The following is a 23565-nucleotide window of genomic DNA, read 5'->3' as shown; positions in this document are numbered from 1 at the left end:
GAGGTTCTTCTTTCCTTCTTTACTTCTAATGGCCACGACTGGATAAGGTCATTCGGCCAGCTTACAAAATTTTTCACACTATTTAGATATCCTAAAAAATGCCTTCTTAAGAGAAGGGTCTGGACCAATCCATTATCTTCCAGGTTTTTGTTTTTTACGTCTACAAAAAAGGAAACTTCTAAATAAATTGTCATAAAATGACGACCGATTCTTCAAACGGCTCCGGCAATTATCTTATACCGCATATCCGATCCCATCCGGCCTAGTTACCAGCGTGAATATAGGACATTCGGAAACCGTATTTACATACACCTCATGGAATTACACATCACAAAGCCGTGTACATCCACGTAAGACGAACACTATTTCCCAAACTTATAGGCACTACGACTCTATCACTTCAGATAACGAATATACGTAACAACACTAATTTCGACCGCATTCTAGATATTTTTTGGAACCGGGCAGCATCGAAAAACCTTAAAGTCGACCGAGAGGTTATTTATTCATACGTCAATCAGCCGGTATGCGATCTTCTTCGTTGGTTACCGCTACGTCCAGTAGGCAGTAGGCAGTCCTTTTTTTTACTAATAATTACATTCGGCAAGGTGCGCAACTATTCAGCGATCGATGGTACCACCCGATAGGTTGTCGTCGAGCTCCGGCATAAATTTGCACAGACCTAGACATCCGTTACGACCTGCTCGCTGCTTTACCGAGTGTTCGTTATATACATTTTTCTATTTTTTAAATATTCCAATTTTCTAATTTAAATTTTCAAAAAAAAAAAAACGTGGCAGCGTCGTAGTGTGCTCATCCTATACAGCACTGGCTTAGGGGCGTAATCTAACTCCAGATTGTAAAAAATCGCACCAAACCATTTTCACTTGGGAAGGCCACGCCCCCACGACGGCAGGCTCTGACGGAGCCCGCTTGGGGCGTGACGCTTCCGTGTCCCAGGAATTAGATACGCGCCGATAAATATTCGGCCCCGCGGGGGGGCGCAACGAACTTAATCTCGATGTCGGCGGATCGAAAATCCATAAAAGCACACCCCCGACCCGAGGGATGGGGTGGGCGAGGGTACGCAAATATTTTCGCGGATATTTGCGACGTTGAACAGTGTCGTCGCGGAGGCTTCGAAGATAAAACGGTGCTTTTAACGCGGTTTGGGGGCGGCGTTCAAGGGGGCACCCCCCTCGACCCGCAGTTTGCTTAACACGTAGCTCGAGAACACGCATCCGGAACAGCGACGCTTCCGAAACCGAGTGAAACACTTAGACACTTAGACAACTGGCGCCAATTAAGGGGGACGAAGTTGCACACGAAGTTTCCGTCGTGCAGCGGGGACTTATCGGTTACCGCCGCCGCCACGCCTTTGAGACGTCGGTAATTGTCGTTCGAGAATAGTTCCGCAACACCCCCGGAGGCGGGGGATGACCGCCTCTAATTAGTGACGTGGCGGATCGTAAAAATTACGAAGGGAAACGACAAAACCGCCCTGTAAGCTTGAATTGCAACTTTTTCTTCTTCGGCGGACTTTTAAACACGATACGGAAAGTTCGCGTCACCTCGTTACCCGGAAAGTTTAATCCTCCGGGGGGCAAATGAGTTCGGCTTATAACGGGGTCTCGGAAATTGGATAAAAGCGTCGCTCCGACTCCATTTGAAAGCGTTTCCCTATATACCGCGCGTTAATAGATACCGCAAAGCGTCAATATCGTGTACGCGAACTTTTTCTCTTAAAACTAATCAAAAAATCGTCGATACTTCATAAACCAATCCAATCGGTACAGTGTCAAGAACTACAATTTTTGTATTTGCTGTTTTGGTTTATCATACACGCTCGAGATGTTTGGTTTCAGAAAAAACTTGTTTTCTTGAAAACCATTTACTATTTTGGAAAAATTCTTCGACCAGCAGATGTGGGAGATCTGCGGCTATAACCAGAATTTCCGGAATTTTTTCCATTATGTACAGCGATTATGGGCAAAAATATCAAAAAGACCGGGAAAATTGCCGTTTTCGTGGATAAATTAATAGCCGTAAATGAAAAACTATAAGACATGGGATAATCATCATACAGGGCGCGCGAGATACTAGGAATAATATCCTTGGAAATCGTTATTACTTGTCCAATTTTTTGGATTTTGAAAGACGCTTGATACAGGGTGTGTGCACAATATAATTACATAGATTTTACGAACTTGCCCCGCCCAGGGACGATTTTTCGAAAGCAATCTTGTATATTCGTGCGTACGCGTGTGGCCGAGTGTCCCGTTCGGTAGTGCAGAATAATGAAAGTAGTTCAAACGTACCGTCGCCGTTTTCATCGTCCCCGCGCATTAAAATCCCGCTTGCGGATGAAAGAAAACGAATCGGGGGGCGGTAAAAAAAAAGCCTGGCGCTGAAAAAGCCCCGACCCTTTGTCAGTCTTTGTACCGGGGTGCGAAAACAATTTTTTTCGTCCCCCGAAAAGGCGACGGGCCGAAATTGGAGCGGCCGCGATACGCACAACGTTGATTGATAATACAAAACAATCTCCCGGCCGTATTTTGTATTTTTTCGGGCGCTCCCGTGAAATAACGCAGCTGCGAAGTATACCACGAGGGCAGCGCCAAAATTTCCCTGCCTGAATATGAAGGAAACAAAGTAGAGTAACAATTTTTTATTATTTTTCAATATAATCCCCCTTAACCTGAATACACTTATTACATCTCTTTATTAACAACTCAATAGCTTTAAAAAAATATTCTTTTGGTTTGTCTGCAAAATGAGCTAAAACAGCCTCTTTTAACTCAACTTCGTTGTTAAACCGCCGTCTACGTAAGTCCTTTTTCAAATATCCAAACAAATAATAGTCGCTGGGGACCATATTTGGACTATAGGGAGGATGATCTAACTGTTGGAACCCACACTCTAAAATGGCAGCTTGTGCAACACCAGCAGTATGGACAGGTGCATTATCGTGCAAAAGACGCGACTCTGGTGAGTTTTCCTCGACGTTTTACACGAATGCAACACTCGACACGGCGTTGCTTTTGAATAGCCGAAAGGTTTTTAGGAACCCATAAAAACCTTATGCATACCTAAATGATCATGCAGGATTCGACGAACACTTGTATCAGAAAGCTTAGTAATTTCTGAGGTTTTCTTGACCTTTAAACGTCGATCACTCAATACCGCCTCTTCCACAATCGCAACAATATCTTCCGTTATGACCTTCACCGGTCGACCAGTTCATGAATCATCTTCAAGGGACTCCTGCCCCATTCGAAAACGCTCTGCCCATTCTTTCACTACAGAATACGAAGGAGAACTTTGGCCGTGCACACCATCCAGCCTTTCTTTAATAATTTTAGGTGCTAACCATTCTTTTGTCAAAAACTTCATGGCTGCTCTCTACTCAATTCGCGTTATTTGTGACATTTTTTCGGGCACGTCTTCTTTAAAATGCCAATAAAAAACTATTTGGCGCAAGACTTTTATGGTGATACTGGAGCTGCATCTATGTCAGGCCGGGAAATTTTGGCGCTAACCTCGTATATGTAAAACGAAGATGCCTATACCTTCCGATTTAATAATAATAATAATAATTTTTATTAATAGCACTTGGCTGGCTAAAATGCAAGCGTACTGATACGACTAAATAGAACAAAACAAACTAACAAAACGTACTTGCAATAAATACAGTAATATCAGTCTTCTCAATAATGGAACCTAAATACTTAAAATTGTATAGTACAGTCTCGAATACTTCGCTGTTAAATTATTTGTTACGTCGTGTTTACAATTTCTTGTGAGCACCATTTTTGTTTCATCTAGGTATAACTGTAAATAGCTTGATATGTTATTTTCAGTTACTGTTAATTGGAATGAGCTGTATGCACAACATAACGTAGATAAAAGCACTGAAATCTTTATACAAATTTTGAAAAAGCGAGAAGATCAGAAAGACAGAGACAACACGTGCATTAATGAAGTCAACATTAAAGAAAAACCTACTTTACAAAAAAATGCAGAATAATCGCCAGAACACATCATTAATGGCTGAATTTAAATTATACCGAAATAAATTAACCGACTTGTTAAAACAGGCTAAAATAAACTGTTCCAAACAAAAACAAAACAAAATTGCTTTTAAATTCGCTACAAACAGAAATCATAACATTAAATACGAGTACAATTCACGACTATCAAGAAATACCAAACTATTTTATGAACTATTTTAATGATTTCTTTATTTAACTGTTATTTTTACAAATACAACTAATTATATTTACATATATGCATATTCGATACAGTATCACAAAAAGAAATTGCTTTATTAATTATTAATGTTTTTCTTTTGTTTTGCAAGTATTTTTTTCTTTTTTTTTATTTCAACCAAGGTTCTGCAAGAATTGCATTTGTACTTTCGTAGAAAAAGCAGTATGGTACGCAACATGTCGACAAACATGTGATAAAAGTTCAGTTTTTAAAAACTTGTTGCATAATCTGCTATTGTTTGGGTTCGTTTTTTTAAATACGACCTTTTTCTGTGCGAGAAAGGAGGCGGAGCAGCTCAAACCAGCTTCGTTTAAGCATAAATCTGTCGGGACGAAAGAGGGACGCGAAAGGACGGACACCGGGGGGGCATAGGCAGGCAGAACCGCCCCCCTACCCCCGCCATATTGTCGGAGTTTTAATAATCGGGCGCTCGTTGAAAAAAGGTCTCCTTTTGAGAGAATCCGACGTTACGGATTTAATGAAACTGCGCCAGGGAGTAATTAAGAGCAGTTTTATTCCGCTTGTCGTCGCCGAACGGGAACCGCGTGAAGCAGAGGTTAGTTTTGGTTAGGCGGTTTATACGCGACAAAAAACCGAAGCCGCCGATAGCGAGGATTTTACTAGGCGGTATCGCGCGGGGCCAAAAATCCATAAAGACCGCCCGCACGCGAGTTATTTATACCCTGCGGCATTAACATAAAATCGATGCGACGTGTATATCTATATATGTGACGGCGTAACGAGAGTCGAAAGAAAACGACTCGAAATCCGGCTACTTCGCCGCCCCATTGCGAGCTACTTGCCCGCAATCGAAATTAACCCCGTTTTTGCGGCGTTTCGCACGATTTCGTCTGCTTCAAAATCGCATCGAATATTGGGATCGACGCAAATCCGACGATCCGAATTAATAGCGAAAATTACATCAAAAAAGTTACAAGTCGTCATTAAATTCAATAATTCCCGAATTTTATATTTAATAATAACCGCAGACTAGTGAAACGGGCCCGATATTGCAAGCAGAAAACCAATTAATTTAATACACGCGTTTTATAACGCAATAGTGGCGATTGACGAGTATTCGACCTGGATCCGACGTCGCCGAGACGTCGGTTCGACGTTTAATCGCGGAAAAACGAAGCTGCTTCGATTTTTGATTGAGGGTTTGAGGGTTCTATACAAACAATGGTGAAAATTTTTTCAGTAAAGTGAAAAGTCGTCGTAGCGATAGTCGACGAAGGTCCGACCTCGATCTGACGTCGACATGACGTTCGGTCGCCGAAAAACCGACGTTGCATTGCAGACTCGAATCGATAGCGCAAATTACATAAAAAAAATTACAAGTCGTCATTAAATTCAATAATTCCCGAATTTTATACTAAATAATAATCGCAGACTAGAGAAACGCGGCGATTGACGCGTATTCGACCGGGATCCGACGTCGCCGCGACGTCGGTTCGACGTTTAATCGCGAAAAAACGCCACTGCTTCGATTTTTGATAAACTTACGCGCCAATTTGGGCCTTCTGCACAAACAATGGTGAAAATTATTTCAGTAAAGCGAAAAATCTTTGTCGTAGCGATAGTTAACGCAGATCTGACCGTGATTTGACGTCGCCGCGGCGTCGCATCGTGGTTTCGTTCGTCGAGATTGACGTTTTTGGATAATTACACCAAATTGAACGCGGGCGTAAGAGGAGACGCTAAAAGAAATCGACGAATGGACTCGCTCCGCAGGAATTTTTAAATCGCTAGCGCTCTCGACCCCAATTACATGGCCGGAGGGCCGTTTAACTAGGTTAGCGTTTTCCAACGTTCTCCGTAGCGGGCGTAAAAAGAAAAACGCGAAAAAAGGAGTGTCCCCGCCCCCTCCCCTCGCCGCCGCGATCAAAGCCCGACGGAAAATATTTGCCCGTTAACGCATTAAGTGGTGGGGGGGGGCGAATACCAGTTTAGTGTATATTTACGGGAGCCGGTGTAGAGAGAGTGAGAGAGGAAATACGAGAATGAAGTGCTTCGTGAGAAAAATACACAAAACGGGCGAACTCCCCCCGAGAGTCCCGAATCCGCCACCTGTTCCCGTTATCGCCGCGGACGACGTCGATCCGACCAGTTTACGACCTCGTAGCGAGCGTTCAATTAGAAAAAGGCCGATAATTGAAAGTCGAACGATAAAAGATGGCGCGACGCCGCGCGAACGCGGACAAAAAAGCTTTTTTCATTTAGGGATTGGAGCGGAGAGGGGGCCGCTCACGGTGGGCCAAGATGACCCCTAAAAGTTTTTAAAATTTCAAATTTTACTTTTTGTTTATTACAAATTATATTTTTAAAAAATGTATATAGTGATATCACAAAAAACAAAAAGATTTTTACAAAAGAAAAAAAGGAAGAAAAAAGAGTTGTTGATTATAATGAGTAAGCTACTCTCATTAGATGGTGTAATTCTCTGTCCAATATGTTTTTGAAAGAATTAATACGCAGTGTCCGCAGTCTTCCGACAGGGAGTTCCAGGTATGCACTACTCTGTTGAAGTTTTTTCTCTGCAGTTTGGCAGTCTTTTCTTTGGTTAATTTTTTGAAGTGACCTCGTGTCATTTTGAAAGATCTGAATTAGAGCACCACGTAATCGTCTTTCTTTCAAAGGTGTTAAATTCAGCTTTACAAATCTAGTAGGGATCCCATATTGTCTAACCAAATTCTAATTTTGGACGAATGAAAGACTATGGCCTGAGATGATCTATTAAGAAGTCCCTTCCTCATACGAGGGCAGCGCCAAAATTTCCCGGCCTTAATAAGAAAAAAACAAAGTAGAGTAACAATTTTTTATTTATTTTTTTCAAATATTCCCCCTAAACTTCGATATAGTTATTACATCTCTTTATTAACAACTCAATACCTACATACCTAAATGATAATTTTTAGAATTCTGTGAATCGAAATTCCGATTTTTCTTTACGCACCGTGTAGTCAGCGATAGATTTGGATTTTTTATATTTCGACAATAGACTATCTCTAATTTTCATCATCTCACGAATATTATGTGTTAACCAACAAGCATACGTTGTGGTGATCTAAGAAACGACGAAAGGAGCATATTTATCAAACAATGAAGTTATGAAAAAATTGAACAATATCTACTTTCTGATCAATATAATTTTCGTGAATAATGAGATGCCAAGGGATGCCGACAAGATTCTGAATTATGATGCAAAACTCGAGAAGAAGTAGTCATATTAGCTTGGTTAGTATAGATTACATCCAACAAGCTTGGGTTCAAAAACTAATAGAGAAAAATCATATGCTTCTAATCACGTATTAATTAAAATATTGATAAACAATAAATTTTACCTTTTGTGTTCGGAAATTAGACGTAAATTATTTATAAATTGATTTTTTCAGTACCATGTGAATCAATGACTAATCTTTCCCAAGGTAAGAACTACTATATGGCTAAATGCCGGAAAGTTACACATCATTGACGATTGTCAAGCGTCACGAGAGTGGCAGGTATATTCGTCGCGACATAATATCGATTTTCCGTTTTAATTGAGCCGCGGGCGGCGGCCGACGGTTTCAAACAAATTCGACGCCCGGCGTCTAATTAATCGCGTTGGGGCCGCGGCCCGGCGCTCATGAATCATCCTCTCCCGTTCTATATTCAGCCGCGATCCTGACGGAACGAGGCCAGGTGCTACCAGGTGCCTGGCGAGTGACCCTTTTTGCCTTGTTCTCTCTTTACTTATCTACTGGCATTCGGTATACCAGCGCCCCCCCGCCGAAATCCAATTATAAGTTGACGCTGATTTGCATGAAAGGGAGGCGGGCGATGTCCTCTCAATTTTCTCCGTAAATTATTATCGGTGTTTACCCCTCCCCCACCACCTAACCCGAACAACAAGCCGGTGTAACGCGCGTTAAACGAATTTGATCGGGAAGTTACCGGAGTTCGTCGGAGATTAATCGCCTGGGGGGGATTTGGGGTCGGGGCGCCCACCCCCCTTTCGTTGCAACTCCAATAATAATTTATTTTGACACGCGTAGTAGGTCGGAGCCGGAGGAGCCGTTGTTTTTTCCGCTAGGCCGCGGGCGTCGGGAAATCGCTTTTCCTGCGTCGTCGACGCCGATAAGACCGCAACGACCGTTAAAACGACGTCGCGGTTCGGTTTAATTTTGGTCGGGGACTAGGTTCGGCGTCCCCGACGACCCCCGAGTGTCGTAAAGCGGTGATATCGCGTTCTAGAAGATGGGGGGGTTGCTTTCGTGCCGTCGGGCTACGCGCCTCGTGCGTTTTCAGGATAATTAGCTTAACATGTCATCCATGTAAATGCGTGGAGAAAATTATTGTAGTTGAATTAAGGCCTTTCTTTTTAAATAATAATACTATATCAAGGTATCAACATGGCTTCTTACTTCGGAGATCAACCAAATGCTTAGATGACTGGACGAAAAGCTACGATAAAAATCAACAAGTTGATGTAATTTATTTGGATTTCGAAAAGGCTTTTGGCAAAGTTCCGCAAAAGCTCGAACACCACATGATTAGAGCAAATCTGCTACGTCTTATTGCTTCATTTCTGAAAGGTCGTTACTATCAAGTACGAGTAAATGGCAGTTTGTCAAATAAGGTGCTTAGTGGTGTTCCGCAGGGATCAGTTCTTGGTCCGTTGCTTTTTCTAATTTATGTAAGCGACATAAGTGAAAACATTTTATTCTTATATTTCTGATTTTTGCATTCATTTGCTGATGACACTCAGCTATGTTATTTCTACGATTCTAATTTATTTGATATTGCTTCAATTTATATCACACATGTTCAACAAGTCGCGTCGGGCCGTCCAAATCAAACGAACCGTCGTCCACCCCTCGCCGCTCCCAAAGCGTCGGAATTTCGTCGCCCAAACTTCCCCGTTAAGTTTGAATATTAGATTGAGTGCGACGTCGTCGGCTAAATTGCTTTTACGCGGCATCCCACCCCCGAGGCGCGCCCCGATCGAGCTTGGGGGGCGGCCGTCGTTAACAACCGCCCCCTCCACCCCCTCCGTCCGAGAAAGGTGCCGGTTTCGTGGTAAATTAAGCGTCCTCGCCGGTCGCATTGACGTCCCGTTCGTGGCAAGACAAATTTTTAATGCGGAAGCGATTAACCTCGAAGAAGCGGGCAAATCGATATGAAAGACGGCGAAAATCGAACGTTATGACGTTTTTAGGAGTCAAGAAACCGGGAACGACGCGAATCCGACGCGATTCGGACGTTAACGCACTTACAGCGACTTGCGACCAAGAAAATCATTCCTAAAAAATCGAACAAGTCTCAATTTGCATATATCGAAGGCTAAACAGGTCGATTTTGGCTCATTGACAGCTCGGGAAAGACGCGACGTTACATAAACCGCTTAATTTCGCGGCTGACGTTAATTGGACGCGTTTTCGACGACGCCACGACGTCCTATTGTAGTTTATTTTGCAGTTTGCCGTTTTTTGTACATTTAGGGAAGCTGGCGGTATAAAAACGGTTGTGCGCTATACGGAACGAGTAAAAATCACTTGCGCCAACAATAAATAACCAAAAACGCGTCTAAAATACATGGAACAAGTGTGTTTCTCGTGGTTTTGGCGGTTTGACTCTTTGGAATGTGTCCGATATAAAAAAATCATGAAACGCCGCGACTGACGTAAATTCGACGTTGCTACGACGTTGCCCGGTGGTTTATTAGCCGAAAACGCGGGATTTTATCCTGTCCGATGCGCTTAGAGACGAATAAAGTGTTAAATCAGATTGTTATTTTTATGAAAGGTAAAATAACGTGAATTTTTGGACTTACCCCAGTGGCCCCAGACTTCAAGGTCGATCTGGCAAATTGGCCGTAACTGTCATTAGAGTTTCGTCATCGCCGCGTTGGGCAATTTTCTTTGGATTTGTTTTTCCGCTCGGCGCCGCGTGATACCTCGAGCGTCGTCGGGCGTCGCGGCGTCACTGCGGCGGCTACGTGCGGCACTTTCGGACTGAACGCGACGGTCGCCGTCGCCGTACGAATCGGCGCGTCGCGGCGCATGTCGCACCCCTCCCCGCGGGGGTCGGCGGATGCGTTGTCGTTTTTCTTGGAAACAACTAACAATACCGCCGCCGTGCCCGGAGGCGGGTATTACATTAATAGTGGATAATAGAATACGCCGGTGCTTTTCAATCAAGTTTACAGCGACTAACACTAGAGATAAATTGTACGCATTTGTCGTCAGTTTTACTGTCGTAGAAAATAATTAAACCTAGCCAATCTGTAGGTCCTAAATTAAGAGCATCGGTCGAAATATTTAATCACATCAATAATAAAACTGGGCTGTGCTGGCGGTCCCTTTGTTCGCAATTAGTTGCCGTTTCTCTGGTAACGTCACCTACAATCGATAAAGGGGAAAATGCAGGCACGTCTTCTATTCTGTGACTCCCATAAATGACAAAATTTACGGCAGTTTCTATGAGAAACTCCCAACAAAGCTATGGTTTCATCAAATGAACTTGTCAACAACAGAACTCATTACCATGTGCGGGATAGAAAGCAATCATGGTCTCCAGTGCACCTCTATTGTGAATATGAACATATTCAGCTTCTAATTGCAAGTCCATATAACTTCGTAGGACAATTGATGCTCTTTCAGCGTCGGAAAGTTCAAAGAACACAAAATCTCGATTAATATCAGCAATGGTCGAGTATCCTTAGTAAACGTGCCCAACATTACGCGTAACTGACGAGAAGAAGACGTGATCCATGACGCGCCTGGCCGTTCTGCGTTCCGTGCAAACGTCCGTATAAATGTGTCAACAATCGCTGCGATTCGAAGACGATTTTTCTCGTTTCCAGCGACGATAATCCCGGACATACCAAGATCCGAGAGGTAAGCGACTACGACCACGTCCGCGCACGCCGAATTTCTCTTTGTTCTAGATGTCATGAATTTTTCGGTATGCGAGTTCTCGCTGGGCAGACAACGGTGCAGGCAATGGGTGCCGCTGATCACGCAGCAAGTACGCCCGCGCATTACGAAGCGACAACCGAAGGGAAAACGCCCCTTTGTTTTGATTTCAGCTGCGGCTGAGACACGTATACCAAATTTTGGCGTTCAATTTGCGAGGCGACGTCAAAGGTAGCGGCGGCTTTTACTTCACGCTGCACCGCACGTCGATGAGCTCGCCGTTCTACGCGAGCGCCAAGGCCTCGGGCCGCCACCCCAAATGGCCCGAGGTGGTATCCGACGAGGCGAACAACTCGTCGGCGGCCGACGTCGTGGTGAGGGTGTGGCGGGCGTCCAAGACGGGCGACGATGCCGTGGTGCTCGCGTGGGGCGTCAATTTTTCGGGTCTCGCGTATTTGGGCAACAAAATCGCGGACCTGCAACCCGCCTACTTCCGCGACGACACTGTGATATTTTTTATGCGCGGCGGTTACTTTACCAGCCACCTTTACTTGCGGAACGATCCGACGTCGAAGCCGACGCCACCCCGACTGACCAAAAACCTGAACTTGATCGACAACGGGCGGGGTAAACTGTTGTACAGGCGGGTGGCGACCAAGAATCGCGCGGCCGAGACGTTGCCTAGCTACGGCTCCGAGAAGCTGCGCAAGCTGATCGAACTGCAGGCGAAGATACGCGAACGGGCGGCGGATGTGCGGGAGGTGAAGGAAAAAATTAAAAACTGCAGTCAGAAGTCGGCGGCGGATCAGGCAGGCGAGTTGACGGGCGTCAGGTTCGCGTCTCAACTGCTGACGATGAACACGCTGAACAAGATGCTGCGCGAGAAGCCGACCCAGAGTCAGCGCGACGAGATGACGCGCGTCAGCAAGGAAATCGAGGTGGCCAAGTTCAAGATACGCATGCTGACCCAGGAGCGCGACAGAAAGTGCGCCTACTTGCGCAAACTGAGAGCGATGGAGGAGAAGATGACCGAGGAGAACGAAGAACGAAGTAAGAGCGGAATAAACGAAACGGTACAACTTTAATTTTGAGACGTGCTTGCGAATTTTACCGTAGAACTTAATAATCGCGATGGGGCTTAATAAGACCGGAAAATAAGTCGAGACATTTGACCTACTCGATGCGACAAATTTTAACTTAAGAAAAAAAAACTAAGATGATGGTAGTATACTTAAAATTTATTAGGAACAAAATTTGAATGACGTTTCATTGACTAATTCGTGTTGCTCACTGAGCGGTTTATCCCAAGGAATCTGTGTATTCTTGCTTCTTAAAATAAATAAATACCCGGTACGTTTGAACTACTCGAAACGTCGTTCTTCAGGTTCCGACCTGATGGCCCGCTACCACACGCTGAGCAGGGACGGGGAGAAACTGAAAGAGTACAAAAAGAGCCTGCTGCACCACAGGGAAGTGTACGAGCACATCAGTTCGCAGCTGCACCACAGGCAGGCGCAGTTGCTGCGCATGCTGCTCGCCATCTACCCGATACGTCAAAACGCCGACGGGAAGTATACGATTCACGGCGTCCACCTGCCCAACTCGGACGTCTTGGCGGAATGCTCGGATACGGGGCTGTCAGTCGCCCTCGGTTTCGTCACCCACACCCTGGTGATGTGCTCAATATTCCTGCAGGTGCCGCTGCGGTACCCGATGGTCCATATGGGGTCCATGTCTATCATCACGGACCAAACGTCACCCCTGTTTCCCGACAACGAGCGGCAGTGGGTTTAGCAACGGGGCCCCTTCTCACCTGCTTCTATTACTATGGTCGTTTCAGGTTCCCGTTGTTCACCAAGGGCAAAGAAAAGGTGCATTTCGGCTACGCGGTGTACTTGCTGAACAAAAATCTGGCCCAGTTCCGTTGGTTGACGTATCTCCACACCCCCGACCTGCGCGCCACCTTACCGAACTTGCTGCAGTTTTTGCAGTCGGGCAGGTACTCGAGGTCCGACACCCCGGTGCTCAGCAGTCTGGAAAACGTGGCCGCGGCTGACCGATCGTCCCTCGACAAATGGGTTAGTTTGACCTCTATCGGTACTTCGATGAGCTCTAGTGTTAACGATCCTATTCTAGGTAAATCGACACATAAAACACACAGCGCTTATTGTTCAAGTTCGGTGCTCTGTTCGCGAGAGAAAAGTAGCGTAGGGGCGCGCGTTACCCAATTTTTTGTTGTTGTTGTTGCAGAAAGTGTGAGGCGCGAGATAAAATCGCAAAACGCGGCGCTCAAGGCGCCCCACAAACGACCGAAACAGGGCGGCAGAGGTCTTGGCGAGATACTCGCCATACCCGAGGCGTATTTGAACCGGCAAATCAGCAGGGACCTGTTTGAGCGGTTCGTCAGCTCGAGGGACTTCGCCCCGAACGCAGGCGTACGCGGTAAGATATGATGTTGCATGGTGTAAAGATAGGAAAAATTGATAATTATACTAGAATAGAAAAAAATATATATTCAGATATATGCTAAAATAAAACAAAAAGAATGCAATTCATCTATATGGGATCTATATCACTGTGCTCGTTTAAAAATCGTATTGTTAGCCATCATGAAAATTTACATGAAAAGGTGGTGATATGTTTAGGCTGATTCTGTTTAGTGGTTCAGGGCACTGGGCAATATTATTCGACAGTTTACAAATTACCTTCCCGATATTGATACTCTGGTAAAGGTTGCAGCTGGTATTCCGACCTTAAAATTACAATACCTCAAGAACTTTTTGATTGATCAAGAACAGGCGACCGAGTTAGTGCTGCATATGCAAGGGAGCAGTACACCAGTTTGTGTGATGTTTTTGTATTGTGCGATAAGTGATCTTTAAAATCAACATTTTCGTTAAAAATTACACCCAGATCTCTAACCCGATTTTTATAATTAAATTTTTCATCATTGCAATCCAATTGCACTTTTTTTACTGCCCTTAAAAAAGCCAATAAAAAAACACTTATCAGTATTTCATTTGAGGGTGTTACTATCTTCTTGTAATATTCGTATATCAATTGGTTTTAGGTATAAAAAAAAACTGATTGTAGCAAAATGTCAAAGAACAAAAAACAACCAATGAAAATACAAACAATTATGAAAAAAAAAATAAATCAATCTGGAGTAGAAACACTTAACTACTAGGTACCCTTTAACTTTTTTTTTTAAAGATATGTCATCAAAAAGCGCGTACAGACACAGAACAAAACATTCTTTTTATTTTTAACTGAAATTGAGTTTGATATCAATAATACTGAAGTGACCGGAACAGACTCTTAATTTCATAGTAAGTAAGTAAAGAAATTTGGTGCCTTAGCTATTGTCAATAGACATTCTCAATTTAAGAAAAGTTTTTAGTAAATTAGTGAAAAAGTTGCTACGATAATTATGATTAGCGAAGATTTTAGTGCTTTTATGCTTAATTTTATCGTCTCCGCTGAAAATGATCGTCGTAGCCAATTCTAGCAATAGCTCTTGTTTGTTTATGCGATTTAAAAATGACAAAAGAAGACAAAGTACTTTATTAATCACCTCAGTAGTTTAGATAAACTACCATTCTTAATAGTTTTATTACTCGAAATCGTTGAATGTTGAGTTTTATCGAAGTTCAGTTTTCAAACCAATTATTTGCTAAATGTTCACTTTTAATTCTTGAATGTTTCTCAATAAGCATACACCAGTGTTCACGAACGCTAATAGCTTAATCAAAACTAAGCTTTGGGGGACTCCAATTCATAGGCTTTTTACAGTTAAAAATCTCTCTTCGATACTCAACATGTACACTACACGACAAGCTTTGAATTTGTATCGAATAAAGGTGAAATTGAGGTGTGGCGGTACCTGCACGACCACAATATTTAATAAGTAAGGAACTTTGACTAAAAATGCTGACCTTTCGGCTCCTGCCCAAGTAAAGCACGGTACTCACTTCAACGTCGCGGCAATTAGTCCTGCACACTCGTCAAACGCCCTCGGCGATTATGAATTTCCACCCGAATATCGTCAAAAATAAAGTTGAAAACTTTTACTTCCGCGTTTTTAAAATTCGTAATGGCGGTGGCCGTCCGTGAACGAGGTTTACCAACCCTGAAATTCTCTTCTTCTTTTCATTGCGCGGCCTGAGCGTACTTCAGGCACGCGTTTCCTTTTTGTGACGTCACCGCATTACCTCGGTATGGGTTTTTAGACGAAGGCAACGTGGCTATTAAAATAAAGGAAGGCACCGAGGAGAGAGAAGAGACGACGGATCCGATGAACGTGGAGCAAGGCACCGACACTTTGGACCCGTCGTTCAATTTCGCGACCAAATCGATCGATATACATTCCGGCCGGCAAACCAACCAGAGGCGGCGGCTTAGTCGTTCTATGGGCTCCTACACGGACGAGGAGAGCGATGACGGTCTTTCGAAGAGCCTTTTGGGGCTCGGCTCCGACCCGGCCATCTACGAGCCGTTAGGGCAGTGCCTCGAGTCGCCGCCGTGGGGCCCGTTGACCGAGCGCACCGACAAACTGTTGTTGGTGACGCCATTCAATTTGGTCAAATCGAAACCGACCAATTAAATATACCGTGGTGGACGCGTTTATTTATTTCAAATTTATAATAATGCTAGCGCAAATAAAGTAAGTTCAAACGACGGGGTGGTTTTATTTCTTGGTTCTCGCCGTGGCCGCCCTCTTAGACGCGTTTTTACCCTTGTCTTTGGGTCGGTCGGCAGGGCGCACGTTGGCGACGCGTTCGGGATTTGGGTGAGCCACGGAGAAGATGTTGTGATCGATCACGTTGACGTGATCGACGTCGTAGCGGTGCGCTTCGACCAGGTTTCGGTCTTCGAGCAGCACTCCGGGCGCCATCAGGGTGAAAATTTCACGGCTCCATTCGGGTAGGCCGTCGTTTGAGAACGCGTACTCCCAACATGGGACGCCCAGGTGCGCGATGCACATGCGAAAATAGGTCGTGAAGTCTTCCGCGAGGTACGCGAAAGACATGGCGCCGTGGTACAACCACACGGACGGCTGCGCGTACGTCGTGGGGTACACGAGCACCACTCGGGCGTCGCCGTCGACCGCGACCAACTCAAACACTTTACTCTCGCGTGACAACGTTAAACTACAACCTTCAATTTGAGCCGCGCCCTTGGTCTCGTACCCGTACACCCTGACGAGTTCGTTGACGGGGTTGATCGCGATCTTGCCCGTGCGGGGCCGCCCCTCGCCCCCCTGGTAGTCGTACGAAAAGTCGTAAGTGTACAGGAACCCGTTGGTGGAAGAATAGAACGCGCGCAGGTCTTCCGGCAAGATCACCCCGTTGTTGTGCTCCCACGCGCGCAGCTCGGCCTGTCTTACGCCCGGGTACCTCGCGAGCGTCGCGTTAGAAACGCACGGGCACCTCTCCAACACTTTCGGCACCCCGAGCAGCAGGTTTTCGTAGAACGAGTCCTCGGACACCTTGTCCACGACGAATCCCATCTTCCTGACAAGCACTGACCACCTGCCCGTTATCCGTGACCGCTTCCCCTGTGGTCTGCGCGAAATTATGTCACGCGGGCGTTAATATTCTCGTAAGCAACACCCCTAGACGATTACGGCAGTACGGGTACTGTGCACCGCCGACTCGAAATTTGACGCATCGTTTAATTATTTATTATCGACGAAACAGGGTTTGCGGTCGAGACCCGGCGCGTAGATCAATAACCCTGCCGGCGGGAACATTCGAACGGTGGTCCGTGGCGTCGGGCGCGCGTGCGCGACACCGTCGCGATCTCCGATTGTCAAACGAGTCGAAACCGATGCAGAGAGAACTCGGTCGGATGGTATGTCGTTTCGCGTCGCGTCAAGTTGGGTTTGATGTTGTGCCGTGAAAATGTGGTCGCCCGTCGTGAAACAGACCTTTGCCAGTAGAATCTACAGTGCGACGAACCATGACCGAATCGTCTGAAGAGTGAGTAGCGATTTTTTTAACACCCGGGGGTTGGCCGCCGCTCGCGGCCATCATTTCCCGTGTCCGACACGGGAAACGGCCGCCCGCCTGCGGCACGCCAAAGTCGATTCATCGCGGCACGGTCGATTTTAATCAATGGACTCCATTCATGAATGTCGTTTCCTTGGTTCGATTCATTCCGACGCCTCGACATTGGCCGCCGATGCCGTCGCCCACGCCTCGCTTAAAAACGAGGGGGGCTCGTTTTTTCCGTCACTTCGCCCCTGCCGTTTCGCGTCGGGTCGTTTGTTGTGCGCGGCGGCGTTATGGCGGTGGTCGGGACGTGGTGACGGGGGCGGGTTGCGGTTCCGCACGCGTAACAGGTGCCGCGGCGGAAATTGGACACGCGGAGAGCGTCCCCGTCGCGGGTACCGCGGGTACGGCCCGTGGTACTTACTCCATGTAACGTGAAAGGGAAATTTTTCGATGTCATACGATTAATCGAGGCGGCCGTGGCTCTTCTTCTTGCGCGCGGCCTTGGGGCGACATCTTGGCAGACGCTCGCCCCGTTACGGATATGATAAATGCTTCGTCGTTATTTCGCCGCCCCTCAATTTTTTTTTAAACCCCTCGCACACCGCCCACCCCACCCACCCCCGGCGGGGTCTATATTTAGACCGCGCAGGACCGGGGGCTTGACCCACATTCTTCACCGGTGGGGGTTGTTGGCCTCCAGCTAGACCATTCATGCACCGAAGTAGGTCAAAACAAACTCCCACCGCCGCCGCGTGACGTCGCCGTGTATAATGTAAAACAATCGAAACCGGCGATTTTTGCGAAAAATCGGCGCTGCACTTATTTTTACGTGGACAGTTGTCGCCGGGGTTAATCAATCGCAACGATGGAAAAAGCGGTCTGCGAGGGATTTCGGCGTAAAAAAAAAACGCGCGAAACGATTGATTATTTCGCGAGGCGGCGGCGGCAACGCCGCCAGGGGAAGGTTTAACCTACATACTGTACATGAATGACTGTTACAGAGCGGGTATCAACCCCCCTCTCACGCCGCGAAGTGGGTCGCGGACTTGTACCGGGCGACCCGCGAAAATGGGACGCTAGCCGGGCGACGGCGGCAGGGACGAGATTTATTTTTAGACGGGGGCGGACGGGGACGTATACGAGGAGGGGCGAAAGAGCGCGGCATGAATGGGGGCGCGGCGTTATCGGGTTTGTTCATTCACCGCCTGCCTCCCCCCTTTTTTAATGGACCCTCTTTTCGGTGGTCCGTGTCCCGTCGTCATTATCTGGTCCGTGTTTTAAAGGGTATGCTTTGGAAAAAAGTCAAATTTGAAACGTCAAAAAAGGGCGCGTAACGCGATTGGCGACGGGCGTGGCCCGACGATGACCCGGCCCGACGTTGCCGGTTTTCCGCGTGAATGGGGCAGGCCTAGGCGGCCCCCGAAAGCGGGTCATTCGGGACGCGTGCAAGGGGCATCGAACCTGTCACCCGGTTACCCGAATTCCCGGAGGGTGGGACGGGGGGGGGGGGGAACGTCGGTGACGTCAACGGGGACGCGGAGATCTCGGCCGACGCCGGGGGTATCTGGCAGTCGTCGGAGGCGTCCCACGTATATCGCTTCAAAGTCCTCTTTCGTTGTGACGCGTTTTGTGCTCCCTGTTTCCGCCATGAAAATCCAAACTGGGAACGCGTAGTAAGTGCTCTAAATGCCAAATTAAACATTGACTTTGAAGCGGGTGCCAAAAAAAATAGTTCAGATGCACTTTTTTTTTTGTAGAAATTTTGGTGAAAAGCGATATTTGACTTTCGGTGCAAAAGATTTCCGTTTTGTACAGTTTTTTATTATTTTTGAAATTTAGATCCAGGTAGTCAACTAATCTAACCAAGCCAGAAATGTCAAAATCAAAATCGAGTAGTTAAAAAACCAACAAATGACGCTCTATGGCCGAATGACTCCGGCAATTTCGGCCATTGGCGGGTAAAAATTTAAAAAAAAAACTTGTTTGCAGCGACTTCTTTCCTTTTCTTTCGAAATTTTGGTGAAAACCGTTATTTCACTTTCGGTGCAAAAGATTTCCGTTTTGGTTAGTTTTTTATTGTTTTTTTTTTTTTTTAAATTTAGATCCTGTCAACTAATCTAACCAAGACCGAAATTTCAAAATCTCGGAAGTCAAATCGGATAGTTCAAAATCGACAGGGTGACAATTAGCATTCGCATTCGAACCTGGCAGTCGCGGCCGCTGCCTGAATAAAAAAAAATGGCGTTCGTTGACCCCGGCAATTTCAAAATTAAAAAAAAACTTCGTTTGCAGTGGCAACTATCTGGTGCGCGTGCGCGCTCAGGTGATGTCGCGCGACGACTCGTCCGGCGGCTGGGTACCGCTGGGCGGCGGCGGTCTCAGCAACGTGTCGGTGCGCAAGCGGCCGCGGCCGCAGGGCTCCGCGCCCGGTCCCCCCGACAAGCCCAAGCACGACTACCTCATCTACGGCAAGCGGATCAGCGACAATTCGGTAAGGATCTTTTGCGCAGCTCCGCGGCATTACGTTTTAACGCCGTCTGCGCGCGCAGGTGGTGCTCAGCTGCACCATCAAGAAGGATTTCGAGTACAACAAGGTGATGCCGACGTTCCACCATTGGCGCACGGGCGACAAGAAGTTCGGGTTGACGTTTCACACGGCGGCCGACGCCAGGGCGTTCGACAAGGGCGTGCGCACGGCGATCGAGGACCTGCTGGACGGTAAGCGCCGGGTTCCGTCATCCCACACCCCCACCCTCACCACCATCCGACCTAGACGGACGAAAAAAAAAAAGCGCGTGTCGAACAGTTTCGGGGATGGGTGGGGTTTCGGATTTTTTTTTCTATTTTTTTTTTTAATCGCGTGGTTCCCAGGGTAATCCCCCCCGTATCCTCGAAACTGTTCGGTCGGCTGGGGGGCGGGGGGTCATATTTACATTTTTCCACGCACGCGCGCGCGCGCTCTCTATCTCTGGCTTTATGTTCCATCGCTTCCCGAACGACAGGATTCCTGCACGGTAAGTCGCTCCGTCATAGTCCCCGCTAGCGTGACGCGTCGCCTATTAATATCGACGGTAATTAAGGCAATTGCGCGTAATTGGGCCGCGAGCGCTGCGTTCTCGGGATTAGCCTGGGAAAATCTTTCATTGTTGTCTTTCAACGCGAGATTCGTTTTTTTTTTTTTTTTTTTTTTTTTTTCAAGGAAATTTCTCTGAATTACTAAAATAATCACGTGTTTTCGATTAAAATTACATGTGCATATCCTGTCCTCGTAACTCCCTTAAATTCCAGCGCACTTACCCCCCCCCCCCCCCCTTTTTTTTTAACACGGTGTAGTGGTATCTTAAAACGGGCGTTCCTGTTGTCGCCTGCAGGTTTCACCGACACGTCCCCGACGGCGCCGCTGCCCAAGTGTCCGCACGACGTAGGCGACGACGACGTCTTTATGGTAAAAAAATAAATATCCCCCCCCCCTGGCGCGTAACACCCCTTCGGTCCCGTTTCCAGACGCTCGACCTGCCGCAGGACCCGAAGGACTCGCGCAGCAGCACCGACTCGAACAGTAGCGGCAGGAGCGACCACAAGCGCAGGATCGCGTACGTCACGCGCGACAAGCAGCCCCCGGACCCGTCCCGCCACCACCCCGTCTACGACGCGCAGAAGGGTGAGCGGTTATTCTACCTCGAAATAGGCGTGGTGTGATTTTGAATAGAACGCTATTTCAGTAGATGTCACATTTGAAGCTGTAATTTTTCGACATTTGACAATTAGAATCCACGTCATTAATAAAAATGGAACGATACGCGCTTGTCGGTTCCGCGATACAGAAATTGGTGGAAAAATTCGAGTTGTCGAGACAAGGCAAGAACAATAGGGAATAGGGAACTTGAAGATTTTTTTTTATTCCTTTAATACATTTGTTTATGTATAGAAATAACGTATACCAAATATCGAAACTCAAAACCCAATATTTAAGTTGCGAGCCGGCTATTCCTTTCCTTAAATGCGCGGGAATAATCGTGACGTCATACCGCTGCTTTTCGATCGATACGGCGGTTTGTTATAGTGTTATTCTCCGGTTATAGGCCGAGAATTAAATCATTGGCTCGTGTAAAGGTGTGTTTGTATTTAATTTACCCCAGTTTGTGTTTGTGCTTAGTGATAACAATGGAAGCAACACGAAAACAATATTGCAAATCGTGTTTGAGTACAACCCGCAAAACGGCAGATAAACCTTTTAATCGTGTACCAGAAAATAAAAACCATTGTTTTTTGTTAACATATGTTCAGGTGCCACTGTAGCCTTAACTGTGCAAACGTCTTTAATTCTTCCAACTTGCACCCATCCTATTGCAGTCTGTCCCATAGACGAAACGGAGAATTGAGTTTTGAGCTCTTTGTATTCGGGTTTTATTACTCTTATGATCCGGGACAAAATCAGAATAGTTAAAATTGCCTAGTATATGCCTGTTATTATAAAGCATCTTTAGTGAGCAGTAGATTTTTTTGAAAACAGATTTTAGATGTTCCTTAAATCGAAACTGAGTACCATACATACCAATACGACCGCCACATTCCTTGTAGTAAATTTTGATTTAGTGTCATTAACTTTAATGTTAAATCTACCGAATCAAGGGATAGTTTTGTTTGTACTACCGAAAATCATGATTAGGTAGGGTTTCGTTTTTGATATATAAACGTAGATTGTTACACGCTCTAAACATCATCTAAATGACGAAACATGTTAGCAAGAAAGAACCAAAAATTTGTAGTCAACATTTGCATAAGGGGGCGTATTTTGAATAGACGCACCGCCACTGTGACGTGCTCCATAAACCCAATGAGTGAGCGGCCACGCCTCCAGTCTAAAATCGACTCTTTATCCATGTCTAAAGGGGAGGTGTTTAGCAGATCGTCGCCAAGCCCCAAGGCGTGGCTCTATCTGGTAGCCACGCCTTTTACTTAGCCCCACCCTCGCGATTTCAGGCGAGAACTACCCGTACGTGCAGCTAACCGCCGTCCACGACTACCTGTACCCGTCGGACGAGCAGCAGCACAAACAACCGCCCCCGCCGCCCCACTACCTGAGGCGAGTGTGCGAGTCCCCGTGCGATCTCAAGAAAGCGCCGCCTGCGGCGGCGGCGGGTCTCATGACGCCACCTCCGCGCCACCCGCCCCTCCCCGTCAAGCAGGCGATCAAGAAGGCGCCGCAGAGGTGCCGGCACTGCAACGAGGTAAAAATCCCCCCCCTGCCCGACCACCCCGTTCCGCAGCGGTTAAACGTTTTCTCGCTCCCAGGTCTTCTCGCAGGAGAGAAACTCCCGAGGTTCGTGCGAGTACGGGCCCGACCCGGTGGCGAACGCCATCGACACAGTGACGTGCATGTCGTGCCTCCAGTGCGCGATGTACCACTGCGCGGCCGACGCCGAGGGCGATTACGCGGGACCCGCGTGCCCGTGCGCGGCGGCAGGGCGCCGCGAAGCCGACCGCGGCGACGACGACGCCTGCCGCTGGCTCGGTTTCGCGTTCTTCGCCCTCCTCGTGCCGTGCCTATGGCTGTACCCACCGTTGAAGATGTGCCACTGGTGCGGCACCCGTTGCGGCATGTGCGGCGGCCGCCACAAGGCCGCCGTGGGGGCGGCGGACAAATGAACGCCCCCCCCACCCGCCCGGTGACGCGAGTGAACCACTACCACCTTGCCGCCGGTACGGACGAACTACCGCGAGTGTTCGGCGGCGGGGTAGGTCAAACGTACCGTAGCCGGCCCCTTTTCGCGTAATATTTATTGATTTGATTTTTTTTTTCGATAGGGTTGAAACGACTGTGATTTTAATGATAAGCATAATTTTTTTTTCATCCCCTCCCCCCGACCCCATTCTTCGATGAACGGTGCTCAACGCGGGCGAGTCGCTCCTACGCTTCCCCCACCCGCGCCTACGTGGACTATCGTCCGCGTACTGCCATTATTTTTTTTTCCTCGGGTGGGGGGAGCGGCGCTCGGGAACACGCGAAAGTGTACATACATACCGTATCGACAATACAGCCATCCCCCGCCCCTCGCTTAGGCCGTCGAAAGAAACGGCACTACCGCACCGCGATTGTACATAAACGGTACGAGAGCGACGTTAGAAACGGAGCCTCGTCCGAGCCGTGTTTTTGTGTGTTTCTACTCGTCGGGGAAAATATGGCGCGTTTTCCGGCGTAAACTGGCGCCCGGCGCCCGTCCAAGGGCTCTGGACCGGCACGGAGGCCGCGATCCGCACGTTAAACGAACCAAAACCCACGTCGCAAATGAACCCGTAGGTTAGTCAATATAAATCCAACAGTTGAATGTTAAATTGTATTTTGATTTGTAAATAAAGTAAATGTTTATTATAACCGGGCGTTTTTTTCGCGTTCCGGG

General features: G+C 47.0%; 4 protein-coding genes across 6 annotated transcripts in view; 2 read left to right on the top strand and 2 right to left on the bottom strand.

Moving 5' to 3' along the window:
* Positions 1-10277, bottom strand: part of LOC132707781 (CCN family member 4) — a 34257-nt gene extending 23980 nt beyond the window's left edge. For both annotated transcript variants that reach the window (XM_060679722.1, XM_060679721.1), the window contains exon 1: positions 10085-10277. The gene's annotated coding sequence lies outside the window, so the exon portion shown is untranslated. The remainder of the gene's footprint in view (positions 1-10084) is intronic.
* A 739-nt stretch (positions 10278-11016) lies between these two features.
* On the top strand, positions 11017-15839 carry LOC132707884 (UV radiation resistance-associated protein). Its single transcript, XM_060679889.1, has 7 exons — positions 11017-11150; positions 11201-11280; positions 11342-12218; positions 12553-12952; positions 13009-13304; positions 13419-13610; positions 15398-15839. The coding sequence occupies exons 2-7, from the start codon at positions 11206-11208 to the stop codon at positions 15769-15771; spliced, it is 2214 nt and encodes a 737-aa protein (XP_060535872.1). The 5' UTR covers positions 11017-11150; positions 11201-11205; the 3' UTR covers positions 15772-15839.
* Positions 15783-16695, bottom strand: LOC132707889 (tubulin polyglutamylase complex subunit 2). Its single transcript, XM_060679896.1, has one exon. It carries the CDS (start codon positions 16675-16677, stop codon positions 15856-15858), a length of 822 nt encoding a protein of 273 aa, XP_060535879.1. The 5' UTR covers positions 16678-16695; the 3' UTR covers positions 15783-15855.
* A 314-nt stretch (positions 16696-17009) lies between these two features.
* Positions 17010-23540, top strand: LOC132707887 (sprouty-related, EVH1 domain-containing protein 1). 2 transcript variants are annotated; one of them, XM_060679892.1, is made up of 8 exons: positions 17010-17149; positions 19457-19655; positions 19714-19882; positions 20167-20178; positions 20536-20609; positions 20669-20825; positions 22148-22395; positions 22460-23540. In XM_060679892.1, the coding sequence occupies exons 1-8, from the start codon at positions 17130-17132 to the stop codon at positions 22811-22813; spliced, it is 1233 nt and encodes a 410-aa protein (XP_060535875.1). In that variant the 5' UTR covers positions 17010-17129; the 3' UTR covers positions 22814-23540. The 2 variants fall into 2 exon arrangements, with proteins under 2 accessions (XP_060535875.1, XP_060535876.1); XM_060679893.1 differs by lacking the exon at positions 20167-20178.
* Positions 23541-23565: the final 25 nt, after the last annotated feature.

The sequence above is a fragment of the Cylas formicarius genome, unplaced genomic scaffold, assembly GCF_029955315.1.
Source record: "Cylas formicarius isolate icCylForm1 unplaced genomic scaffold, icCylForm1.1 PGA_scaffold_9__14_contigs__length_23061073, whole genome shotgun sequence".
Taxonomy (NCBI): domain Eukaryota; kingdom Metazoa; phylum Arthropoda; class Insecta; order Coleoptera; family Brentidae; genus Cylas; species Cylas formicarius.
This window is presented reverse-complemented; position numbering and strand designations above follow the sequence as displayed.